The sequence below is a fragment of the Fusarium solani genome (assembly GCF_023522795.1).
Source record: "Fusarium solani strain SB1 chromosome Unknown bctg00000004, whole genome shotgun sequence".
Classification (NCBI taxonomy): Eukaryota; Fungi; Ascomycota; class Sordariomycetes; order Hypocreales; family Nectriaceae; genus Fusarium; species Fusarium solani.
The window spans coordinates 68,844-93,667 of NW_027072152.1; the positions used below are offsets into that span (position 1 = coordinate 68,844).

The following is a 24,824-nucleotide window of genomic DNA, read 5'->3' on the forward strand; positions in this document are numbered from 1 at the left end:
AATTAGGCTATAAGAATTATAAGACTATTATTATATAATAAGAATATAATAAGATTTTAGGCTAAGAAGTATATAAAATTAGCTAGGTTTATAATAGCTTCAAGTTATTTCTTTATAATAAGAGACTTATAAGTAATAGCCTTATTATTAAGATATATATTATTAGCTTTAGCCTTTAGGGTAATAATATAAGCCTTTTAAGTAAAGTCTTTATAAATAAAATAAATAAAAAAAATAAAAAAATAATTATATTACTTTTTAATATCCTATAAGTAGCTTATTAGTAATAATAAAAAAAGAAAAGGACTAAAATAAGCTTATAATATTAGTAAGATAATAGGTATTATTAGACTAATTAATAGCTTTAAGGGTAGACTATATATCGCTATATAAGGCCTTTTACTTAGTAGTTATTTATAAAGTAATAAATTAATAAAGCCTAAGAAGTAATAAAGATTTAAGAGCATATCTTAATATATTTCTTACTTAACTTTTAATAATATTTATAATATATATAATTAGCTAAGCTATAAATTAATAAGTATTATAAAGCTTAATAAAAGTAATATATTATAAATAAAATAAGAAATAAAAATATAAATAAGCGCCCTATTATAATTTATTTTTTCTAGGGTCTAATAAGTAGTATATATAAAATAATAATAATAATCTTAAGGCCTAAAGTAAGTTAATAAGTATAATATAGCACGCATAAAGAGAGAACTTATATAATAATAAGGTAATTTAAAGGCATAAAAAGAAAGATAAAGTAATATAAAAATATAAATAAAAGAAAAATAAATATAAGTAATATAAAGCTATTATAAAGGAATATTAGCTATATAAGTAAAGAAAAAAGGTTATATTAAGAAAAACTTATAAAAACTTATAAAAAGACTTAAAAAAGGGAAAAAATAAAATAGCTTTAAAGGCTATAAAGAAATTACCTTATACCCTATAAGTAGCCTTTATTAATAAATTATAGCTATTTTCTTATTATTCTTTAAGGCTATTATTTATAATAAAAAAAAACTAATTAACCTCTTAATTTAAAAGAAAATAATACTTAATTATAATATAATAAACTCGCTATATTAAGGTAATATAAATAATATATATAGGCATATTTTAATTAGCTTAGGCTAAGCTAATAAATAAAAGGGGTAACTTATTATAAGCCTCTTAATTAAGAAATATCTAGGCTATTAATTAGGTTATAAAGGCTAATAAAAGCTAATAAAAGCCTAAGGTATTAGCCTAAGAGAGTAATATAAGGGAAGGGAAAATATAGCTAGCTAGCTACTTAGAAGCTAACCGGACTATAAGGATCTAAGAGCTACTAAGGTTATAAGGAAAAATATATATAAACTAAGTAGGGCAAGAATTAAGACTATTATATCTTATTACTTACCTATGTATAGCTCTATAGTAGCTTAACCTCCTTACTCTCTTTTATAACCTTTTACTATTAATAAAGTTATATATTTATAGGTATAATAAAAATCTTAGAAGCTTATAAAAAAGAAAGCTATTAATTATAATCTTATAGGTTAATTTCTAATAAAGAAAGAGATTTAAGGGTAAAAAGAAAAGACTAAGAAAAAGAAGTAATAAAGATAGGGAAATATATAACTTATAACTAAGTAGATTATAAAAGAAATTAATAATTTTATTATAAATAATATAATAAGCTAATTCTAAGCATAGCTAATTAATTTATATTAATTTTATAGAGAAATACAGCCTTTTTATTATAGCTCGAAATTATGCTTTTATATAAAAGGGGGGGTACGCAGAAAGGCGGGGACTAATATTAGACGATAGTTTCATTAGCTTATAGAGGTGGCGTTCCGTTGCTTCTGTTCAGGACCACTCACGGCTGGCACCATCCTTTATTTAACTGCTTTTCTTTTCGCTAAAATCATTAGTTTCATCTTATTCCTTCACATCTTTCTCATCCCGGGCGCCATGGCTGAGACCGCCCCATCCCTGAGCCCCCCCGTTATCCCCTCATCAGTAACTGGGGCGAGTTCACCACCACCCCGGCCACAGACTTCAACCGGCTTGCCGTTACTTACGGTAACTTGCCCCTGTTCTTTGCCCCTCGCGAGAACGAAAGCTGATGTCAACTGAAAAAGGTCGCATCTTTCGGGCACCGCACACGATGGGTGGGGCAGTATACTAATTTTCATTTGGACCACAACACCTTGTCATTGGCCGTTCAATTGGGCATCGTCCCCTTTAGAGTTTTATTTGTCATTCTTGTCGTCACTCTATCGGTCGAGATCATCTGTAGTTTCTACTGAGGTACTAACAGGTGGCCATCTTGCTCACCATCCCTTGACGAGTCAGCGGCGTGCGAATTGATTTCACCCTTTCCAACCTTGGAAATGCCTAGTCCCTTAAGGGATAAGCCCGCCCTTTTGACAGATAAGAAAGTGCACGTCTAATGCCAGTATTAAAACATACAACCTGAGCTATTGAAGTGGAGAATGAAGGATTCCTAGCAAAGTTATACTCAAAGTGTCGGTTTTTTTTTCGACATATTACTATGTAAATATGGGCTTTATAACGATAACTCATCTTATCACGGTGTTTCGTAAAAAGCTGGGTTGCTTGAGCACACCATTTTGGCGAGGGTAATGAAGAAGGCGACACGGTTTTCATACTACGGAACCTTGGGCTTCGACAGGTCAGGGAATGCAATTTGAGTTGTTTCTTTACGAAACCGAGATTCAAGCTTCGTCAGGTGAGGAGCTACAGTAGATAGCAGTCCGAAATTAGACTTTGTGGTTAAGAAAGTGGACAGCTGAGTCTGAGCTGACGGCACCGCCGAAACCAAAGGGTCCAACCGCAACGCAGCCGCACCACCAAGTAGTGCGTGGCATGCAGCATTGAGGCTCGCGCTAACAGGTTTCTTTTAAGGCCTGCCGGATATACAGATAATGCATCATCCTTACGATGTGGCTGCTGCAAGGTTCGCGCTACGGGATCGGCAATGAAAGTTGCTTGGAAAAGAGGCATCGATATGGGGGCCGTACGCCGTGATGGGGATGTCCTCCGAGCTCTCACATCCACAATTATATGTGAATAACTTTTGACACCTGGCGACATAGCGAGGTGTCCGGCATTCAGCCAATCCGCCGGCACTAGGGAGTCTAGACTACGGCAATCGTCAAGCATGCAACGAATTCTATCTTACCTTTAACGTCTCTAGCTTTACACACGTTCTATGGAGCTGTGTTTGGGCTGACGGCGACGAGGGAACACATCATCATGAGTCACGGTGATGAGGAATATACTAAGCCACGTTCTTAAAAAAGCTTGCGACCAACAGTGTTGCTCCCGGCCTGTGGCCTGCTCGGGGTTACGCTCCAGCGAAAGCTGCCAATTGAACTCACAGCTCTCCATGTTCCTTGTGAAGGACAAATGCCGGACGGGGGGTCCAGATATGATGACCAGGTGCTTACCTGAACCCGCCCCCCCAGTCTGGGGTGTGTGTTCAAGACATGTTTGCCTGGCTTGAGTCTCCACTGTCAAATACTGAATACATTAAAGGCATGATATTCTCATTACTCGCAACGTAGATCCACCAGCCATTTTTTACGCGCCAATGCTTCCAATTGATTAACCACTTTTCCCTGGTCCCCACGACTACCGAAAACTCTGCGCAGATTTTGTTCAGGGTGCTCAAGCACCTCTTACACACCTGCACTGACGATGTTCGTCCATTCATGGTAGTACAGTATACAAACTAAGCCAACATGGATCGGTCTCAAAAAACTCGACCTCTGCCGCAACACATTGCGAAGATCAGAACATGAGTGAGCCTGGCCGGGCGGGCCCCCATTGTACATCGACTTCCCGAGACCCTACAAAGAGCCTCCAACATACAGTGAGCGACGGCACACACCGAACACAAGGCCCCGAGAAATCCCGGGACGCCATCTTGTCGAAACTGGGCATCTTTGACCAAACTATAGATCCATCTAGTCCATCTTTCGATTTTGAGAGATGGTCTCACACACTTGTCAACTTGAGGAACGAACTGGGTCTTCCAACGCCGCCGCGTTCCGGGTTTGCCTTCAGGAAGTTGACCGTTCACGGTAGCGGCCCGGCCGTCGAGCAGCAAGACACTGTCTGGACGCTGCTAACCTCACCATTTAATTTCCGGGCTTGGTTTCGGCCGAAGCACACCAAAACTATTCTACAGGGCCTTGACGGGGTCGTGCAAAAGGGAGAGCTCCTTCTCGTGCTGGGACGTCCCGGAAGTGGCTGCACAACTTTCCTGAAGACAATCACGGGTGAAATGCGTAGTTTGGAGCTTGACTCAGCAGCGGTTCTGCATTACACAGGTGCGGCAAAGGCGAAAACTGGGGGCGCCAGAGCGCTAACCGGGGAAACTTAGGCATCCCTCACAGAATCATGGCTAAACACTTTAAAGGCGAACTCATCTACAATCAGGAAGTGGACGAACACCTCCCATACCTGACAGTCGGACAGACGTTGGAGTTCGCCGCAGCCATGCGCACGCCACGGGCTCGTCTCCCACGCATAACCCGAAAAGACCGGATCAAGCATGTCGTGGAAGTCATGCTGACAGTATTTGGCCTGTCGCACACTCGCAACACAATTGTGGGAAATGATTATGTGCGAGGCGTCTCAGGCGGCGAAAGGAAGAGAGTCTCGATTGCCGAGACTGCTCTCTCTGAAGCTGCTATATCCGCATGGGATAATTCTACCCGCGGTCTTGATGCCGAATCCGCCCTACATTTTGCTTGTCGGCTGCGCACCCTCTCTGACCGTGAGATATATTGCCCCTTCACATTGTCAGAAGGAAACTGGATACTAACTTTCACCCAGTAACCCAATCCGCCAACGCGGCGGCGATTTACCAATCTTCCCAAGCCATAGTAGATCTGTTCGACAAGATCTTAGTGCTGTACGAAGGGCGGGGAATCTACTTCGGCCGTGCTGCGTCAGCCTCAGAGTACTTTGAACGGATGGGCTGGCAACGTCATGCAAGGCAAACATCGGGAGACTTCCTGACTGCAATCACCAACCCAGCGCAGAGAATAGCGAAGGAAGGGCACGAAAATCTCGTGCCTAGAACGGCTGAGGAATTCGAGAAGTATTGGCATGGATCGCCAGAGTATGCTTCTATTCTAGAAGAGATTGAGCAGTATCAAGGAGATTTCTACTTAAATTGGGAGGCGACCCAAAGAGAATTCGAGTCGATCCGCCATAAGCTCAAGGCGAAGGGGATGTTGGACAGAGCTGCACAGACAGTCTCGTTTCCGATGCAGACCGCGCTTTGCGCCAGAAGAGCGACCCAGCAGCTTTGGAACGACAAAGCCTCGACCTTCACGACGCTGATTGGAGAGACCATCATTGCGCTTGTGGTGGGATCAATTTTCTACGGTACTCCAGAAACCTCTGACGCCTTCTTTTCCTACGGATCCGTTCTCTTCTTCTCAGTACTCCTTAACGTCCTGATGTCCATCACAGACACCCACAACTTATACAAGGGTCGCTCAGTCGTCAGCAAGCAAGCGTCATATGCCTTCTACCGGCCGTCAGCAGATGCGCTTGCTAGCGTCCTCGTTGATATCCCCGTCAAATTCGGAGTTGCGATATTCTTCAACATTATCCTCTACTTCCTATCCGAGCTTGCGTTGACGGCTTCTCAGTTCTTTATTTTCTTCCTTTTCGTCTTCGTGACGACCCTGGCGATGTCTATGGTGTTCCGCACCATCGCCGCAGCAACTGTGACCCTTCCCCAGGCCATGGCAATTTCTGGCTTCCTCGTTCTTTCTCTGATCACATACACCGGCTTTGTCCTCCCTGGCCCTTATATGCATCCCTGGTTCAAATGGATCTCGTATATCAACCCACTCTCTTATGCCTTCGAGGCATTGCTTGTTAACCAAGCACATGGGACCAACTATCCCTGCTCCAATTTGGTGCCTCCTTACCCGAACCTAACAGACGACACGTTTATTTGCCCGGTCCCTGGATCTGTGGCCGGGGAGACTTACGTGAACGGGGACGCCTGGTTCGAGACGAGCTACGACTATAGCTACTCCCATTTATGGCGTAACCTGGGCATTATTCTCGGGTTCTTGTTCTTCTTCCTGTTCACATATCTGCTGGCCTCTGAACTTAATGTGAATTCCTCCACTGGCCCGGATGTCCTTGTCTTCCTGCGTGGCTGCCTCCCCACTGCCATGGCACAAACCGACTCGAAGCTCAAGGGCAGAGTCGACGCCGAGCGGCCACTGATGGTCAGCAGCGCACCGCTTGAGGTAGACGTGAACGAAGCGACATCAATGCAAGTAGATCGGGAAACGTTCTCATGGAGGAAGGTAAGCCTCGACGTCATGATTAAGGGCAATTCGAGGCGGCTACTGGATAATGCGTGCGGCTGGGTGAAACCGGGCTCTCTAACCGCCTTGATGGGGGTGTCGGGGGCGGGGAAAACGACGCTTTTGAACGCGCTAGCCCAGAGAACACCTTCTGGTGTCGTACAAGGCGAGTTTTACGTGGACGGGAAGCCACTCCCGGCGTCGTTCAAGAGCGACGTTGGTTATGTCCAGCAGCAGGATGTGCACCTCGAAACGTCCACTGTGCGTGAGGCCCTACGGTTCTCGGCAATGTTAAGGCAGCCCCTCAACGTACCAAAGAGCGAGAAGCTTGCCTTTGTGGAGGAAATCGTACATCTTCTTAACATGGACGATTTTGCCGATGCCGTCGTCGGGTTGCCAGGCAAAGGGCTCAACGTCGAGCAGCGCAAGCGACTCAGTATTGGAGTCGAGCTTGCTGGTAAGCCGTCCCTGCTCCTATTTCTCGACGAACCTACTTCCGGACTCGATAGTCAATCATCCGAGGCTATCCTGGCTCTACTCCGGAAGTTGGCGGCCGGGGGGCTGGGCATCCTGTGCACCATCCATCAGCCAAGCGCGATGCTGTTCCAGCGGTTCGATCGACTGCTGCTGATGGCACGGGGCGGGAAGGTCGCATACTTTGGGGACATCGGAGAGAACTCGGAGACTGTGCTTCGATACTTCGGCGACCGTGGACCGAGGAGATGCGCGGATGCCGAGAACCCTGCGGAGTATCTGCTAGATGTTATAGGCAATACGGACACGACGAACCTCGACTGGCCTTGCCTCTGGGGTGGATCCGCAGAGGCCAAAGAAGTGTCAACTGAACTAGAACGTATGACAAAGTCTTCCTCCGCGCGAAGACAAGAAAACAGAAGCGATGTGGCCCAAGCCAGACAGCGCGGCGCCTACTCAGTGCCTCTGCTGTCACAGATACCGAGCGTCTGTGTTCGGGTCTTCCAGCAATATTGGCGATCACCAACGTACATCGCGAGCAAATTCATGTTGGGAGTTGCAGGCTCATTATTTATCGGCTTCTCCTTCTTCCAGCCCGGTCAATCCATCCTGGGCGTCCAGAACGCTATCTTCTCTATCCTTATGGTTTGCGCAATGTTTAGTAGTCTGGTTCAACAGGTAAGAGAGCAGTGGTACTACGCCAAGGAAGGTAACGTGTGGCTGACAAGGCACTATAGATCATGCCAAAATTCGTCGCTCAGCGAACACTGTACGAAGTCCGTGAGCGACACTCGAACATGTACTCTTGGGCAGTTTTAATCCTCGCCAACATTCTCGCTGAGATACCATACCACGTCGTCCTAGGCGTCATGACCTTTGCAATCTTCAACTACACGGTTTTCGGCATTCGGTCGTCTGAAGACCAAGGACTAGTTTTACTGTTCTTTGTCTATTTCTACATCCTTGCCGGCACTTTCGCACACATGGTGGTTGCGCCCTTGCCTGACGCAACGACAGCCGGCCGGGTGACGACGGTCCTATTCTCGATGATGATCTTATTTGCCGGCGTGTTCCAGACCCCGACGGCTCTGCCAGGTTTCTGGATTTTCATGTACCGCGTCTCGCCGATGACGTATCTTGTTGGCGGTGTCGCTGTCTCGGGCCTTTCAGGGGACCCCATCGTTTGTTCACAGTCCGAGCTTGCCGTCTTCCAGCCCCCGACCGGTGAAACTTGTGGGACATACATGCAGCCATATCTTGAGCAAGGTGCTCCGGGAACGCTACTCAACCCGGATGCTACCGCCAACTGCTCTTATTGTCCTCTACGATATGCCGACCAGGTCTTGGCTCGCTCGGGTATGTACTATGACGAAAGATGGAGAGACTGGGGGCTCGGTTTTGCTTACATAGCCTTTAATATCGCCGCTGTGTTTGCGTTGTATTACCTGTCCAGATTGAGAGTCTGGGGCAGAGGGATTAAAAAAATCGCTGAAATGATTCGACAAAAGACTGGACGAAATGTCGGCGGTTAGATAGTCATTGCGATGTGGTTGTTTTCGCGCTACGATCTCAGTATGCTTGTGTGTTAGCTATCCTTAGGGCAAGTTCATTAAGGCAGGTTATTAGTTCAATGTCAATTTGCTATTTACCCCCAAACATCTAGAATTCGATCGTCTAGCCGTCAAGAGACCATCGTGCTTAGTGATTAGCGATAGCTTCCTTACTGGCTGCGAAAAGGTAGAACCTCTACTGCGGTATATAGCCGAACGGCGTCCCCGCTAACTAGTAGAATAACTCCTGGTAGATCTTCCAGAGTAGGTCAGGCACTTAGTCGTTATCGTCTTGCTCATAGAAGCAGGCGTAGATGGAGCACTTGAACGTCCGTCAAGGGACATGTGCTATGTACCATCCTCGCATTCGACTTGACTAAAATCCATACCGCAGACCATGTCCGACCACGAATCCGAGACATGGAAGCTTCGGTGGGAGCTAGCGGAGGCAAGATCACGAGGGGAGGCGGCAAAAGCGTGAGAGGAGGATCTTGGACGCAATCAACGATCGACGCCGTTCTCCCGGTACAGACTGCCTGGTCCCAAACGAGGCAGATGCCATCAAATGTACGATACTGTCGTCCAACTGTGTCAAGACGGTTTTCTCAATGTCGCAGTAGACTATGCGACTGGTGAGCCCAGGGGTACAGAGAGTTGACTTGCAAAGATGGATTCAATAATCATTCTCATCCTAGACTTGAAACCTACGGCCGTGTCTCGCTAGGTGACCAGGATGAACTACTCTGGTCCGAGATACCAAGCATCATCTTGATCCTCGCCAATGTGAACAGGTCTACGCAAAGGCTTTTAATGACGGCACTTGATCGCTGTTTCTCGAAATACACGGGAGGAAATAACTTTTAGCAAGGCCACAAGAATAGGTGGCGGAAATGCAGCCGGTTGAACCAGACTCATCTCAACATGTATCCCTCCTTGTTTAAGAGCAACTATAACGAAACATCAGTGAGACGAGTTTTTCGGGCTATCAAGGAAAGGATTCTACAAATAGACATACGAGCCTCACTTCATAGAGCTCGTGTCGATGATATAATAGACAAGTTGGGTTAGGTAGATTTGCAACGGAAAGGACTGCCTCCTCAATGTGTTTCTTTGCGTATGTATTGCCGAGCAACACCCAATGAGACAAAGACAGTTTATTTCCGACAAGTTAGATTTGCAAGTGAGGGGTAATTGACAATCTTATGAATCATTGGGGTTGCCAGCCAATCGCAGCGGGGGTCAATCACGTCTCCTATGCTCAATCTTGGCTCATGAATTGCGTCTTCACCTGGCTCGTCTGTGTAAAGTATAGAATAAGGATACAGGGCTTGCTATTCATTTTAGATTTAAATACCACCTACTTAAATAGCCTTGTCTAATTGTTCATCACAATTCCAGTTAATACGTTACACTACTTCCACCTCCCTCGAATAAATATAGTCGGAACAAGATGACGGCAGATGCAACCAACCTTGCCCAGGATAGTGAGCACCTGAGCAACGTACGGAAACGCTACGCAGAAGAAGCCAGGAAGCGTCTCAGGCCTGAGGGCTCTGCTCAGTTTATCCAACTGACAGAGACGGAAAACAAACGGCTCAACGCGTTGGTCGAGGATCCTTGGGCAGACCATGAAGCGCTCAATGCCCAAGATCCACCCATCAAGCAACACGACCTTCACAAGTTCTTTGTCCTCGGCGGCGGGTTTGGCGGTCTTCAATTCGCCGTCCGCCTCATCGAGAAAGGCATCGCCACTGCTGATGATATCCGTCTTGCCGATGCTGCTGGGGGCTTTGGAGGCACGTGGTACTGGAACAGATTCCCCGGTCTTCACTGCGACGTCGAGAGCTACATCTACCTACCGCTCTTGGAGGAAACGGGCTACATACCCACGCACAAGTACGCACCCGGTGACGAGATCAGACTTCACGCTGAGCGGATCGCAGCGCAGTGGAAGTTGAAGAACAAAGCCCTTTTCCGCTCTGATGTCAAGAGCGTTGAGTGGGATGACAAGGCGCAACTCTGGAATATAAACTTGACGCAGCGACGAGGCCCTCTGACTCCTAAGATCGACATCGAGTTTCGGGCTGAGTATGTTTACCTTGCTGCGGGCGTGCTCACCAAGCCTCAAATCCCGGACATTCCTGGTCTGCTGTCATTTTCCGGGTTCATCTTTCATACAGCACGCTGGAACTACAAGGTCTCTGAAGGCTCTCCAACAAACCAAAGTTTGGATGGCCTCAGGAACAAGAAAGTCGGTATTGTCGGTACTGCTGCAACTGCAGTTGGAGTCATTCCCCAAGTTGCCAAGTACGCTGGGGAACTCTACGTCTTTCAGAGAACACCAGCCTGCGTCAATCCCCGTGGCCAGCATCCAACGGATTCTGTGGACTTTGAGAAGACGGTCGCCACGGGAAGTGGATGGCAGTTCAAGAGGCAGACCAACTTTGCCACGTTCGTCAACAACGCCACCGAGCCTGGAACAGCCAACTTGGTTGGGGATGCCTGGACGACTATGCCAGGCTACTCTGCTGTTGTCGGGTCGCCCAACTATGGCATTGTTGACCCTGCACCTGAGAATCTTGCACAGCACGTCGCAAACTTCCACGCCCTTGATCTGCCGCACATGGAGGACGTTCGTACCAGGGTCGAGAACATTGTTCAAGATGACGATACGGCTGAAAGGCTTAAGCCTTGGTATCCATCGTGGTGCAAGCGACCGACGTTCAGCGACGCATATCTACAGGTTTTCAACCAGTCGAATGTTCATCTGGTCGATACAGATGGCCGAGGTCCATCCAGGGCATCCGAAAAGGGTCTTGTCGTTGGCGATAAAGAGTATCCCCTCGACATCATCATTTTTGGCACCGGATACAAGACTCCGGCTTCTAGTCTGGGGAGTCCTATGTCGAGAACTGGTATTTCCATCATCGGTCGTGAGCGACTCCCTCTAGACGACAAGTGGCAGGCCAATGGTCCCGCTACGCTACATGGATATGCCACCAACGGATTCCCCAACCTCTTCTTTTCGAGCTCTAACCAGGCAACCCAGACGGGAAACAACGTCTTCATGCTCGGTCTCATCGCCGATCACATCACGTACATGATAGCCCAGGCCCAAGAGCGAGTCGGACCCGGTCAACGTCCCATCATCGAGGTAACTAGTCGGGCTGAGCAGGCTCATACAGACGAGATTCTGAAACGAGCTCCGTACTACTCAGCTTTGGCAGGTTGCACGCCGGGCTACTTTAACGGACATGGAGAAGCATCTAGGATTACGGATCCTGACGAGAAGAGAAAGAGGGCCAAAGCCAGCGCCTGGGGTGAAGGAACGCAATCGTTCATGAATTACATTGAGGGCTGGCGTAATGAAGGCTCACTCGATGGTCTGACGATCGCGCCAGCCGTGGATTCGTCCGGCAAGGGTGGGCTTCTTTCTAAGCTTTGATGATATATATATAGCCATTGAGAGAAAGAAATCTCTTGATACATTACCAAATTTCATTTCCACGTAACTGCCTTTTCAAGGCCATCAATCCCCGATACTTCTTTGGTGACAACCACACCCTTTCACCTTTTCATCCCGCATCACACATCCATATAGTCTTGGATTGTGACCAAGGTGATCGGCATATCCTCTGCCAGCATTGTGAGAAGCGGTATATTCATTAGCGAGGTGTCCAAGCTCTGAGTCAAGTTTGCTGCCTAGATAATAAAGCCCTTTCTTACGTTGGTGAGTATAAACATCCACGGTATCTGAAGGCCCGCGTGACTTGGACCTGAGGAAGCATCAGGATATTGACCCCGCCGTGGGCTACAATATCCCCGCATCAGAACATTGACGTGCATTATGACGTAACACCATTGCGCAATCTTGTTGATTTGTAACGCCTAGATACCTATCTATGAATGCGATTAAGACGAGTTTGCAGATAAACCGTGTTCGTCGACATTTCGAGAGGATGCAATGCATACAGCCTTATCAGCTCTGCTAACACCCAATGGCAGCACTTTTGCTTGGGGCTAGGAAATTTCTCTAGTGTGTTCTACTCGTTTAAAGCATTTCGAGCGAGTCCGAAAGGCAGGAACAAAAGCCTCAGTACAAGTGCGTCGACCTTCTCACGCTTGAACCTCAGGTTGTGTAAGGTGCCTTCGCTTTTTCAGAGTTATCAAGCCTTCGCAGCAGAATTCCTATATTAGCATTGGGATATGATGCTATGATGTGTTAATATTGTGTTCTTTATTATAGTTAAAGCCCAGCCCTCGAGGGGATAGTCGAGTTAGAAGACAGGTCCCACTTGAATGAGCTTTCCATTGCATCCAGTACGGCTTCGGCATTCATCTCCTCCTGAGATGGTTCAATTTTGCTCTGGACAAGTTCCGCGTCTCTAGCTGTTATCTCAGCATGGATCATCTGTTGTTGAAGGTTTGCTATTAATTACTGTTCTAATCACCGTCACGTGCCCGTTAGGGTTAGTAGCTCCAGCAGGGTATCTCTTACTTGGTCTATATGGGGCCCAAATGAGACAGACAATTCCATTTCTCTGTTTATGCCGACTTGCCGAGCCTCGAGTGCGCTGACTCGCAGCGCTGACTCGCTCGAGTCAAGCGACTTTGTCACTGCGGGCCCCCTCTTCTCCACGTCAGCCAATTAGGAATACCGACTTTAGCTCAAGGCGATTATGATTCTCAGCAAGGTTTAGCTCGGTGTACAAACAATGGAAAAGAGGATATTTATGCTGTGGCCTCTGGTCTTCAACGTGGTCCTAGCCGCTCTCTCTTTCTGACGCAGTGCATAGACTGGACTCTCTGTCGACATTACTACTGGTTGCCTCCCTCTACTTGCTACCTACCTTCTCACTATGACCCTTACCAATGGCAATGGTCCGCACACGGTCGAAGCACCCCCAAGTTACGGGCGATATCCACTACATGATGTCTCCCGTAGGCCGCTCCACATCATCATTGTAGGTGCAGGGGCGTCCGGTATTGCTACCCTGATACAGCTCAAGGGAATTCTCGGGGTCACCTACCAGTGTTTTGAGAAGAACCACAATGTGGGTGGCACGTGGCTTGACGCGGTACCCCGGGGCCGCCTGTGACGTAGCTAGCCATGCGTACCAGTACACGTTCGATTCGAAGAAGGACTGGAGCAGCCAGTGAGAAGAATCCTTGGCCTTTGCATCTGTGTAGCGCTAACAAGACATTGTTGCATCAGCTTTTCCCCGGCCGAGGAGATTGGAAGCTACTTTCAAGGTGTAGCCAAGCGGAACGGCCTCTACCCTCTAATCACCTTCAACTCGGCCGTCGTGGGTGCCACGTGGGATGAGCCATCGGGCAAGTGGCGCGTGCGTGTCTCTAGATCTTCATCTCCAGGCACTCCTACCAACGAAGAAGAGCATAATGCAGATGTTGTTATTAATGCTGGAGGTATTCTCAATGACTGGAAGTGGCCGGACATTAAGGGCCTCGACACTTTCAGGGGCAGATTGCTCCACACCGCCGCCTGGGTACGCTCTTGGTCCCCGACCCCATCAGCATGGTTGTACTGTAGTCGAGGGAAGCCATGTTTGCTAATCGAAATGTAGGATCCAACGCTGGACTTGGAGGGCAAGTCAGTAGCGGTCATCGGCTCTGGCGCCAGCAGCATCCAAGTTGTGCCTGCGATTCAGCCCAAGGTGTCCAGGTTGGATCTCTATGTGAGGTCGCCCACCTATATCCTCCCTACCGTCGGTTTTGGCATTGAGTCGTCGTCCTTCAACGAGCCTTGTGAGTCTAACGGACCAGAATAGGCACTAGCAGCACTTTACGCTGACGTTCAACAGATTCGACAGCCGATATCGAACGCTTTACCAACGATGACGAGTACTATCGCGGATTTAGAAAAGCTATCGAGCAGCAGATGAACGAGAACTTCGCCAGTAACTACAAAAATTCGAAGGCACAAAAGGACGGCAGGATGGTGAGCACACACGGTGCCATCTTTTGTTTCCGACACCCTCGCTGACAACACTGCAGTGGGCGGAGAATAAGATGAGGGAAACTCTAAAGTCAGCGGAATTGCAGGAAAAACTGATTCCCAGGTATGTCGAGTGTCCGAGTTTGAAGTCCAGGCAGAGCTTCTAACATACCTGAATAGCTGGGAGCTAGGTTGTCGCCGTATCACTCCTGGCCTTCCGTACCTCAATGCCGTCCAACGCCCGAACATAGACGTCATCAGAACCGGCATCTCGAGAGTCACGGAAAATGGCATCGAGACGGTCGACGGCCAAGTTCGCAAGGTAGACGTCCTCATCTGTGCTACAGGTTTCAACACATCTTTCTCGTCTCGATTCGAGATCCAGGGTCGTGACGGTGTCCGCTTGAAAGACAGATGGCAGGCCAAGGGCCCCGAGGCATATCTTAGTCTCGCCATCGCTGGGCTACCAAACTATTTTAGTGAGTGCTAAACTGCCGAATGAGGCACAAGTACCAACTAATTTGCGCGCAGCGATCCTTGGCCCTAATTGCCCTATTGCAAATGGATCCTTGGTGCCATGCATCGAGTGGAGGTCAGCCATCCCAACACCTTTTAGTGATCAGCCTCAAGGTCTCAACCGTTAACTATTCCGTGAAGCGTTGCATACATTATTCAGGCAATCCAGAAGATGCAACGTGATCAGATAAGGACGCTTGAGGTCAAGCAGTCGGTCCAAGATGCATTTAACGCCTATGCCCAGGAAGTGCATAAAGACATGGTATGGCAAGGGTCTTGCCAGAGCTGGTGTAAGTGCACTCGCTCTTGAGACCACGGAAATACAGGGAGAGAGTGACTGATATGGTGAATTCCACCTGCATAGACAAGGATCGTACCACCGGCAAGATAACTGCTGTTTGGCCGGGTTCAAGCAATCACTTTATGGAGTTGATTGAAAGTCCTCGATATGAAGATTTTGAAATCCAGTATATTAATGTAAAACCACCAGATCGTTTACACCTTGATGAGCTGATTTCACTGACTTTTCGTAGGCCAACCCCTTCTGGTTCATGGGCAATGGCGTCTCGCAGCGAGAGACGAAAAAACAAGACCTGACCTACTGTAAGTTGATCACCAGACAGTGACGGAGGACCTTTACCTTGCAGCTGACAAGTTATTGTACAGATCTCGATGCGGTCAAGATTTAAAGGCAATGTCTAATCTCTGAGCTGTTTGCGAGTTGAGAAGTGGTGGCCTGGTGCGGTGTTGCGAGAGATTTGTGTGGCGGGCACATGACATAGGGGATTTGTATGGCGTCTTATCAAGCCTCTGTAGATTAGGTGCCGAAGAAGTTTATCGCTGCCAATTGCAGTGAATCACGAAGAAGCTGGGAATAGTTTCCTAGGGGGTGTGAAGGCTTCATCACAACAACAAGCAGTCAGGATCAATCTCTCTGCATAGTACATGTGACTCCATTTGGTTACTTGCCTTGCGTTCTCCTTTTCTCGTCAGTTAGCAGCTTTGAGGTTTTTGATTCTGAGCATTAGTCCCGAATTTGGCGTTGAGAGATTTGGCGAGGACTGATCCCTCGTGCTGTAGGTTAATCAGTCCCATGATAATAATACCTCTGCCCTCCTGTGCAAGCTGGAAGTACTGTAGAGACTCTGAGTTACGTTAACTTAGCGAGAATATCTAGGCCTTATCAGTGTAGGTCCTGAGTCAGGCCAATGACTCAGTCCAGGCCGAGAAGCACATCCCTAGTTAACTATATATAGGTAGAGCTAACGACTCCATAGCAGATGTAAAACCCCCAGCGCCAACTTATAAGCACTTTATTTGAAGAAACACGCCTTCGCGAAAAAGAAAAAAGTTCCAACGTCCTTGTACAGCCATGTCGCCCCCACGAACACCGGAAGATGCATTCTCGGGTGGCGTAGCTGTTATCACTGGTGGCGGGGGTGGTCTTGGTGCCGGCCTCGCAAAGCTCACTGCAACCATGGGCATGACCGTCATCATCGCCGACATAGCATATGATCGCGCCCAATCTGTTGCCTCTAATATCATCGCTTCTGGAGGCCGGGCCGAAGCGTTTACGGTCGACGTATCAGAACCGACCGACCTCGACAAGTTTGCAAACGATGTCTTCTCTCGTTACGGGAAGGTCCGCCTGTTGATCAATAATGCTGGCATTGAAACTCTCGGCTATATCTCAGAGGTCTCGGCCGCTAGTTGGGAGGCGACGCTCAACGTCAATATTCACGGAGTTGTCCATGGTGTTCGAGCATTCCTCCCTCGGATGCTGGCATCCGGCGAGGAGTGCTGGATCGTCAACACGGCTAGTCTGGCCTCTTTTGGTTCTCTCCCTGGGCAGACTGCCTATGCTACGACCAAGCACGCAGTACAAGGCTTTACAGAGGGACTCGCTTTGGAACTCCAAATCCAAGAAGCGAACATTCACGTGTCTTCTATTATTCCTAGTCTTTTACGCACCGACATTTTCGACTCTAACCCAGTCCCTGATGAACCCAAGGGCGCTGATCGGGTGCAGCCATACCGAGCAAAGCTAGCAAGAATGGCACAGGAAAAAGGCATGGGTGTTAAGGAGGCGAGCAGGATTATCCTAGAACAAATAGCTAAAGGGGAGTTCTGGGTCTTGACGCACCCGGAGGAAAGCAAAGTGGCCATGACAGCAAGGGCACGTTTTCTGGAGTTGCAGGGAAACCCGGCAGAGTTTCCGGGAACGGAGGGAAACCGACTTCAAGCCCCCACCTCGCTCGCCCATCCCCCGATGTAGGCTGTTTGTCACCTTGACATGAAAGATCGTTTGCTGTTGTACAGACTTGGATTCTAGAGTGTGTCCTGAATAGCATAAAGTGGAGCTTTTGCAGAAAGGAGGCAATTTTTAACGTTTGACTCGTTTTGCCCATTTGACCAAATGAAACCCAGTTGATTGCCATTTTGTCATTGAAGCTTGGGTATAAGCTACAGTTGTGTTACGGCTGTATGAAATCTATTGAGTTGCTCTGAAGCCTCCACCCCCTGGGCTTTTGTACCCATGTTGTCCAAATGGAACTGAGTTGGTAATGAACTTACACAGTGAGCTAACCAGATTAGAAAAACCATGCTTCTGACCGTACTGACCCCGCGTTTATGGTTGGCCGGCCGTGCAGTCAGCCACTTTTGGTACTGGTTTTATATTCCGGGGTAGGCCCCAGGCGGGGAACGCAACCTCTCCCCAAATTCATACAACCTCCCCAACTGCATCTATCATCGAAGAACTTACGGTCTTCAGGCTCAGTTATTCCATCAAGGGCCGGGCTTCAACCATAATAAACAACGCAATATTAATCGAAGAACTAGCGAGTGGCTTAAACGGAGTCGAAGTTTACTTTGCCATCGATCATTATCGTTGGATTGTTTTCATAGCAAGAAGCGTCACTGGGGTTAGCCATGCCGGGAATGAACCGCAGCGCGAGTCCCACGGCTCCATCATGTTTCAGTGCCGATGTGGCGACAGAAGATTCGGCTGCAACCGCCGAGTCGCGGCTCGATCGAAAGAGACGCGCCGACAGGGTTGCCCAGAGAAATCATAGAAGGCGGCAAAAGCTTTACATCGAAGAGCTCGAAGCTGAAGTCGCTCTGCTCAAGTCGGCCAGCGAGGCAGAGACTGCGGCTCGGCACGCCACACAGAATCTTCGTCTACAGAAAGAGGTTTGCATCGATCCATAATGATTCCGATGGTTTGCCTTGGCACTGACCGCGCTTGCCAGCTGAAAGAGATGCAAGCCCTCTGGGACGAGATGGAGGGTCTCTTTCGTCGACAGCACGAACTTCGTCAGCACTCGATCTTGGACGAGCTAAGCAACTCAGGAGTCTGCTGTTCAAAGGGTCAGGCCATGTCTGCCGACTCTGAAGGAAGTTCTCAGGAAGAGCCCGTTAGCGAGAGTTCTAACACTCAGCGCGACCTCTACCACTCGCATGCCGGCGTCAGAGCCGACGCTAGAGCTGCGGCAATTCCTCCTCTTCTTGCTGATGAGCTGGCCCGTCAAGAAGTCCAAGACGGAGTTCAAGGGCTATTGGATGCCGAATTTGGGCATCTTACGGAGCCTGCTGGAGTAATCCAACATGAACAGAATTCTGCTGAACTAACCGCGGATGGGCTCGACTTAGACGACCAGCTAATAAATCTGGCTCTATATGACGCGCCAACCATCTTGGGCGCAAGTGTCGGTTCTGCCGCGATGAGCAAGACTCCGTTAGCAGAAGGACCCTCCAATACTTTACAGCTGAGCTGGGTCCCGCCGTCCTGGTCTCAGCCCCCCTGCCGCGCACAAGTCAGGCCGCTTCAAGCCATGGTGTCTTCCTACTGGATCAACCACACGCAGAGGGCGCTGTTCAGCACGGTCACAAATCTGGGAGCGGCGAGATCGCCTTGCCAGACGTCGAGCATCTCCTAGGATCATCGAGAAATTCACACCGCCACGACAGTTTCTCGACAAGCCACCAGCCGTTCAGGCTTCTGTGTTCGATGAACAACTTCGACGAACTTTCGGTCGGTGCCAGTATTGAGCACGAATTATCGTTTGGCATCCCGACGCCAAGTTCTGTTGTCAACATACCCGCCTGTGGGAGCTCTGGAGGCTTGCCGCTGTGGCAGCGCCCATCGATGCCTGGAGATGTCAAAATCCGAATGCTCATAGCGCGGGCCAAACAAAATAAAGACAGCATTGGGCAGCCCAAGATCGAGGACTTTTTGTTTGAAAACCCTCGAAACACACTTTCAGCTGATCTGAAGATGTTTTTGTCACCCGTCTGCCGTCTGAGGCGCATGCCTGAATATCTTGCCACGTACTGGGTGCTTTACCTCTTTTTCAGAGTACGCTATCCGCCTATGTCACAAGGTTAGACTTGTCGTTGACACTGATCTAGTACCAAGTGATGCAGACACCTGAAACATATGAGAGCATTCCTCCCTGGTTCAGACCGACAACAATGCAGATTATGGTTCCGCACCCCGTCGGCGCAGACCTTATTGCGTGGTAAGTAGCGAAACCGGCATTATATTCTTAAGCTGTCCTTCCTTGAATATTTCAGTTAATGCAATAGCTCGCAAGGCCCGAGATCCGCGATGGAATGATTCGCATGACAGGTTCCACACAATCGCCCGCCGCTAACTTGGACGCCGTGTCTATGGACATCGCCCGGTACATGACGGTAGATATTCAGGCCACCGAGAGCGATCTGTGGGGAAGATCACAACAAAGTATTACAACTGAGATTTTGGACTTGGCAAACTGGAAGCTGGGCAGTAAGTTCTTTGAGATATATCCACAGCTCAAGGGGCCGACACCGATGAATACTCTGGCACCATAATTAACTAAGCGGTTCGAGATTTCCATGTCTGAATATCAAGCTTTGAAATTACTATCACAACCCAGTGTGAGACCGCGAGGTCTAATGCGGGTCAAGCCAGGTCACTCCCCCCTCGCTAGGCAGCTATATTCTTTTCTAGGCCAACAAGCCACGACCATCGGGCGAGACAACCAATCATTGCATATAGCATCCCATTTATGCCGCCTATAAGCTACATACTTGCGAGTCGAAGCTTCTCGGCAATCCAGTCCGCATGCAGCGTGACGCCCATGTAACCCCCCGCATTGCCCGCGTCGGCCTTGGCTGCTTCCTTGCCAGGAACTATGCCGCCAAAGTCTATCAAATGCCAGGCATGTCCTTTCAGAGGGACAACGCATAAATCAAGGCCCTTGTGTCCGCCCTACCGAGAATGAAGATCGTGTTAGAGGCAGCTAGTAGCGCAAATATCGAGCATTGACGGGAAGTAAGTACCTTTCTTATTTTGTCCGCCAAACGAAGGATGTCGCTGAGAAAAAGCTCTAACCCGCCCGCTACTAGAAGCACATGCGGTGGTAGAATGTCTCGCCAATCTCCTGGGAAATCAACGGGGCTCGTCCAGTTGTCGTTTGGTTGCAGCCCTCCCAGGTAGGCTTCACGCCACTTGTCCAAAACCTTCTTCTCTAAGCAGTCGTACTTCGCATTCCGATGCATAGATTCGCTCTCGTTGCGAAGGTCCACCCAAGGACACGTCAAACAAGCGGCGACAATCCTGCCACCACGGTTTCCTCCCTTCACTGGTGGAATCTCTGGGTGGGGATCAACGAGGTGACGGAGCAAATCTAGGCAGAGGTTGCTGCCCGCCGATTCGCCGGCCAAGATGATAGGCTTGCCCTCTCTTGAAACGAGTTCCTCGTATGCAGCCACGACCTGCCGCAACCCGCCCGGGAAAGGGTGTTCAGGAGCAAGGTTATAACGGACGCAGAACACGTCGGCAAGGATTCCGCGAGCGTGGAGCTCAACAATCAACTGGAGCAGCCAGCCTGCGACCCCCTCCGGAGAGCCGGACACAAAGCCGCCGCCATGGACATACATGATGATATGAGTTGAACGGGGGAACTTCGCGGCGTAGATGCCACTAAAACGATCGCTCACAATCTGCACTCCGAGGCATTAGACAGAACCCAGGATGTCTAGTGCGGTGCTTGGTTGACTTGCCTTTTCGGATGTTCCTTGTTCTTCAAGCAGGGTTGGACAACCCTTGAGGAGGTCTTGAGGGCCCGTAAGATTGCTCTCGGTAACATGTCGGAATTGCGATATCGTAAGAAAAGCAGAGATCCTATGCGCATCATTCATGAGCGGGAGCAAATGATGTCTCAGATATAGTAAGCTCACCACTTCAGCGAGGCATTTGCTAGCATTTGCTGGAGACTCGGTCCTTTGACCTCAAAGGCTCGCAACAGCAAGGCCCGAAGCTTTGTTTTGGGTAAGACATAGCCTGTTAGCCGTCCAAGTCAACTGAAGGTTCGATCGGCAAGAAGGGTAGGGCATGTTTCAGGCCGAGGGCGAACCGTAAAGCAGGGTGAAGCAGGCCAGTATCCTGAACTTATCAGAAATCCCGAGAGGGGAAGAGGTTTTCGTCGACATCGTAAGTACGGTTTCGATGGTCAAACCGGTCGGAGATGAGCCCCCGCCTTGTGCGTTGTGCGGTAACCACCTAATTACATATAAATCGTGGCTTCAGAGAGAAGAAAGGCGCACACGCTCCATGAGACTACAGAAGCGGGAAAACGCAACTATTGGTAATTAGGATTTGGAAAGTTACCTTTTGGACTATGGAACGTTTTGGCTGACGTATTGAACACTTCTCTGAGGGGCCAGCCTAGTATTCTCGTGTGTCGTTGAAATTGTTGAAAGGTTATGATTGCTCGTGGAAATGCTAAAGTAGGAACGGTATCGGGCTGTCATGTTGGTTACTTACTGATTGTTTCTGACTCTGCAAGCTGACTCGACATATGGGGTCTTGACACGACATGCTGACTCAGTCAATAGATGCGAGTTATATTCTTATTATCTCCTTAGCTTTAGCTAATTTGACTAGCTATAAGTACGAAAGTATATGCTACAAGATTGTCGTGATCGAATGACTTGGTTGGCAATGGCACGGGGCATGGACGTTGACGAGGCCAGTTAGGCCATCGTGGAACAGATTGCAGAGGGTCGACTTTAGGTATCCACTCATCCGGAGCACCGAACAGTTCGGAAAGGAGAATCCGTTTTTATCAGCCAAGAAGACTCCTCCGCGGCGCCTAGTATAGAAAATTATTGGCTTTGAAATCTTCGTATCTATCTACATCCAAGTGACAACCCTCTAGATCCAGTTTGATCTTTATAACTTGGCCTGTCTACCATCCTGAGCTTTCTGCTGCTGTACCCAGTAGTTCTTGAGCACCCGTCGAAGGATCTTTCCAGATGCACTCTTGGGGATTTCAGAGACAAATTCCACGCCTCCAGCAAGTCTCTTATGCTTTGGCTTTCGAAAGGCAACAAAGTCCTGTAATTCTTGCTCGACCTCGAAACCCTTGTTTATTCCATCTCTCAGGACGACGAAAGCTCTGGGGAGCTCGCCAGAGTAGTCATCTGGAATTCCGATAATAGCCACATCCCTGACCTTGGGGTGTCCGTGGAGAAGATCTTCGAGCTCTGCGGGGGCAACGGCATGGCCCCGAACCTACAACTGGTTGTTAGCTCTGTATACCACCAGCCGATGTGAGCACTGTCACCTTGATCATCCCCTTGATTCGGTCATGGATTGTTACAAATCCTTCTTCGTCAATGTTTCCAAGATCCCCAGTTCTCAAGAACCCTCCATTGACATAAGAAGCCGCAGTTTCCTCTGGGCGGTCGAGATATCCCTTTGTCACTTGAGGGCCTCGCGCCCAGATCTATAGTATCATTAGGGATATTTCATCTTCCCGCCATAGTCTCCTATAACTTACCTCTCCAATCTGCCCTTTGGGCACGTCTCTTTCCGTCTCTGGGTCTACGACACGAATCTCGGTTCCAGGGACAAGCTTCCCAACCTTTGTTGCGTTGCTCCAGGTGGTGAGCTCAGCAGGCGTCACTGTCAAACAAGAGGTGGTTTCAGTCATGCCCCAAGCTTGGCGGATAGACACGTTGGGGAATTGTTTCTCGAGCTGCGTAATTACTTGTTCGGCGAGTGGCGCGGCGCCTGTATTGAACTGTTTCACAAACGACAAGTCATATCCTTGAGCTGATGGGTCGTTCAAGAGTCGGATCAACAAAGCTATTGAAGTCAGCAGGATATATCTAGGGATAACAAGTCAGGTAACTCACGAGGTACAAGCCACAGTTCATCGCATCGAAACTCGACAATGGTCTGCATCATCCGCGTCATGTTGAACTTGGCCATTATTACCACGTCTTGCTGTAAAGCGATTGGCAGATGAAGTAGGTGGACTAGGCCAGTAACTAATTGATATGGTCAGTCGTGCTTCTCGTACGATATGGTACTTCTTACTGTGAAAGAACGGCAAAATACCCAGCAGGGTACTTGATCGATTGACCGGCGTGATCTGACGCATTTGGCGCACTTGACTGATCAGGTTCTCATGAGATATGATGACCTACAGTAAGGTCAACTGAATGGTCGGCAGGCAAGCATAGTAGACATGAGGAACGTACAGCTTTCGGCTTGCCTGTAGTTCCAGAGCTAAAAGAAAGAAATCCACACGGCGAAGCACCATGGCTACTCGGGACCCATGGTTTAGCATAAGTAGCCGGATCAAGGATCTCCGCTCGTCGAAGTAAAGCCCAGAACGTGTTGTCCTCGCTTCTCAATCCTTCCAGGCGAATGACTTTGTTCGTCGATAAGCCAACTACTTGGCAAGCTGCCTTGACCTGATCAAGCGCCGTGTCATCGGAAAATATTAGAACTGCGCGTGAATCGCGGAAAAAATGAACCAGGTCATCCTTCTTGGTCTCGGGAGGCAGTGTTGTGACAACCGCACCGAGGCGACTGGCAGACAGCATTGCAGCTGGATACCAAAGCAGATTCCTGCTGACTATGGCGACTGTCTGCCCTGGTTTGAGGTCATGGTCTCTGGAGAGAAGTGTAGAGGCGGCGGTAGCAATACTCTTCAAATCCTTGTACGAAAGAAATGCCCCCGTTGTACTGTCGCGGAACCCACGGGCACTGACTGGCTCGGAGCCAGCCGCTGGGGGTAAGCACAGTGCCGGGTTTCCCTCAAACATCCAATTCCATACCGAAAGGCCTTTAGGGGCTGCTTAATGTTATAATCGTTTCTTGGGCAAGGGTGAGGGTGACTTACTCGGTTCAAGATAGGGGCCGAGGAATGACATCGCCTAGGTACCAGCTTCTAAGGCCAAAGCAAATGAAGGGCAGCTACTTCGAAGTAAGCAATCACCGAACAACAACTGGCGATCTATTGTTTAGCTCTTATTCACCTTCAAGGTAGCCACCAGCCATGTCCATCTCAGGCGCGGTGCGGAGAAACGCGGGCGTCGCGTCGCTGACTCGCGCAACTGACACTCATGCTATCTATATTTCCGACCGAGCATCGGCAGCAGCATTTTAAAGCTCGGCCCGAGGCACAAATTCACGGCTCTAAACAACATAGAGCATCTGATATGCGAATCAACCATGACAGAGACCAAAGACCTCAAGTCTAGCTCCCTCCAGGGATCAACTTTCTCCCTCACCCGCTTCATACTCTACATAGTTGACATCTGTGTGCAAGGCGTAAACAGCCGAAATTTGGGTGAGAAGAACCGATCAATGGATTTCTAAGAATAGGTGAAGGACATTAGAGCTATAGCCGCTATTAGATCTATATACGAGTAGGCTTGTGACTATGTAACGATGGAATCTGAACTCGCGATTGTTTATCACGTTGTGGCCATTTTCTCCAGCCAACGTGGCGGTCAGCCTCCCGCATTGCAAAGCACGAACTGTTGATGGCCTGCCTATACATTGATACCTTCGCATTGGTCGATAGGAAGGTATGTATAGGGTCAAAACAGATGCAAGTGTGCAAACATCTACAGTATGTGTTGGCTATGGGAATTGACTAAATCGACAAGCGACTCAGG

The 24,824-nt window shown here is 48.7% G+C and overlaps 7 protein-coding genes across 7 annotated transcripts; 5 read left to right on the plus strand and 2 right to left on the minus strand.

Annotated features, from left to right (window-relative positions):
* Positions 1–3,820: 3,820 nt before the first annotated feature.
* Positions 3,821–8,371, plus strand: MRS44_007066 (uncharacterized protein; the record flags this gene model as incomplete). Its single annotated transcript, XM_065620382.1, has 4 exons — positions 3,821–4,355; positions 4,445–4,804; positions 4,864–7,517; positions 7,577–8,371. The coding sequence occupies 4 exons, from the start codon at positions 3,821–3,823 to the stop codon at positions 8,369–8,371; spliced, it is 4,344 nt and encodes a 1,447-aa protein (XP_065476454.1).
* Positions 8,372–9,839: 1,468 nt separating this feature from the next.
* Positions 9,840–11,834, plus strand: MRS44_007067 (uncharacterized protein; the record flags this gene model as incomplete). The annotated part of the gene is made up of 1 exon (XM_046281470.1): positions 9,840–11,834. One exon carries the CDS (start codon positions 9,840–9,842, stop codon positions 11,832–11,834), a length of 1,995 nt encoding a protein of 664 aa, XP_046129400.1.
* A 1,414-nt stretch (positions 11,835–13,248) lies between these two features.
* MRS44_007068 (uncharacterized protein) lies at positions 13,249–15,550 on the plus strand (the record flags this gene model as incomplete). The annotated part of the gene is made up of 11 exons (XM_065620383.1): positions 13,249–13,467; positions 13,511–13,545; positions 13,605–13,896; positions 13,975–14,155; positions 14,212–14,348; positions 14,405–14,469; positions 14,526–14,824; positions 14,877–14,937; positions 15,003–15,123; positions 15,395–15,464; positions 15,528–15,550. The coding sequence occupies 11 exons, from the start codon at positions 13,249–13,251 to the stop codon at positions 15,548–15,550; spliced, it is 1,503 nt and encodes a 500-aa protein (XP_065476455.1).
* A 683-nt stretch (positions 15,551–16,233) lies between these two features.
* Positions 16,234–17,136, plus strand: MRS44_007069 (uncharacterized protein; the record flags this gene model as incomplete). Its single annotated transcript, XM_046282249.2, has 1 exon — positions 16,234–17,136. One exon carries the CDS (start codon positions 16,234–16,236, stop codon positions 17,134–17,136), a length of 903 nt encoding a protein of 300 aa, XP_046129398.1.
* Positions 17,137–17,792: 656 nt separating this feature from the next.
* On the plus strand, positions 17,793–19,715 carry MRS44_007070 (uncharacterized protein; the record flags this gene model as incomplete). The annotated part of the gene is made up of 5 exons (XM_065620384.1): positions 17,793–18,053; positions 18,113–18,566; positions 18,629–19,218; positions 19,272–19,381; positions 19,457–19,715. The coding sequence occupies 5 exons, from the start codon at positions 17,793–17,795 to the stop codon at positions 19,713–19,715; spliced, it is 1,674 nt and encodes a 557-aa protein (XP_065476456.1).
* Positions 19,716–19,926: 211 nt separating this feature from the next.
* Positions 19,927–20,786, minus strand: MRS44_007071 (uncharacterized protein; the record flags this gene model as incomplete). Its single annotated transcript, XM_065620385.1, has 2 exons — positions 19,927–20,115; positions 20,187–20,786. 2 exons carry the CDS (start codon positions 20,784–20,786, stop codon positions 19,927–19,929), a joined length of 789 nt encoding a protein of 262 aa, XP_065476457.1.
* Positions 20,787–22,080: 1,294 nt separating this feature from the next.
* On the minus strand, positions 22,081–24,074 carry MRS44_007072 (uncharacterized protein; the record flags this gene model as incomplete). Its single annotated transcript, XM_046284234.2, has 7 exons — positions 22,081–22,422; positions 22,475–22,636; positions 22,691–22,998; positions 23,049–23,183; positions 23,233–23,338; positions 23,397–23,995; positions 24,044–24,074. The coding sequence occupies 7 exons, from the start codon at positions 24,072–24,074 to the stop codon at positions 22,081–22,083; spliced, it is 1,683 nt and encodes a 560-aa protein (XP_046129395.1).
* Between the last annotated feature and the right edge of the window lie 750 nt (positions 24,075–24,824).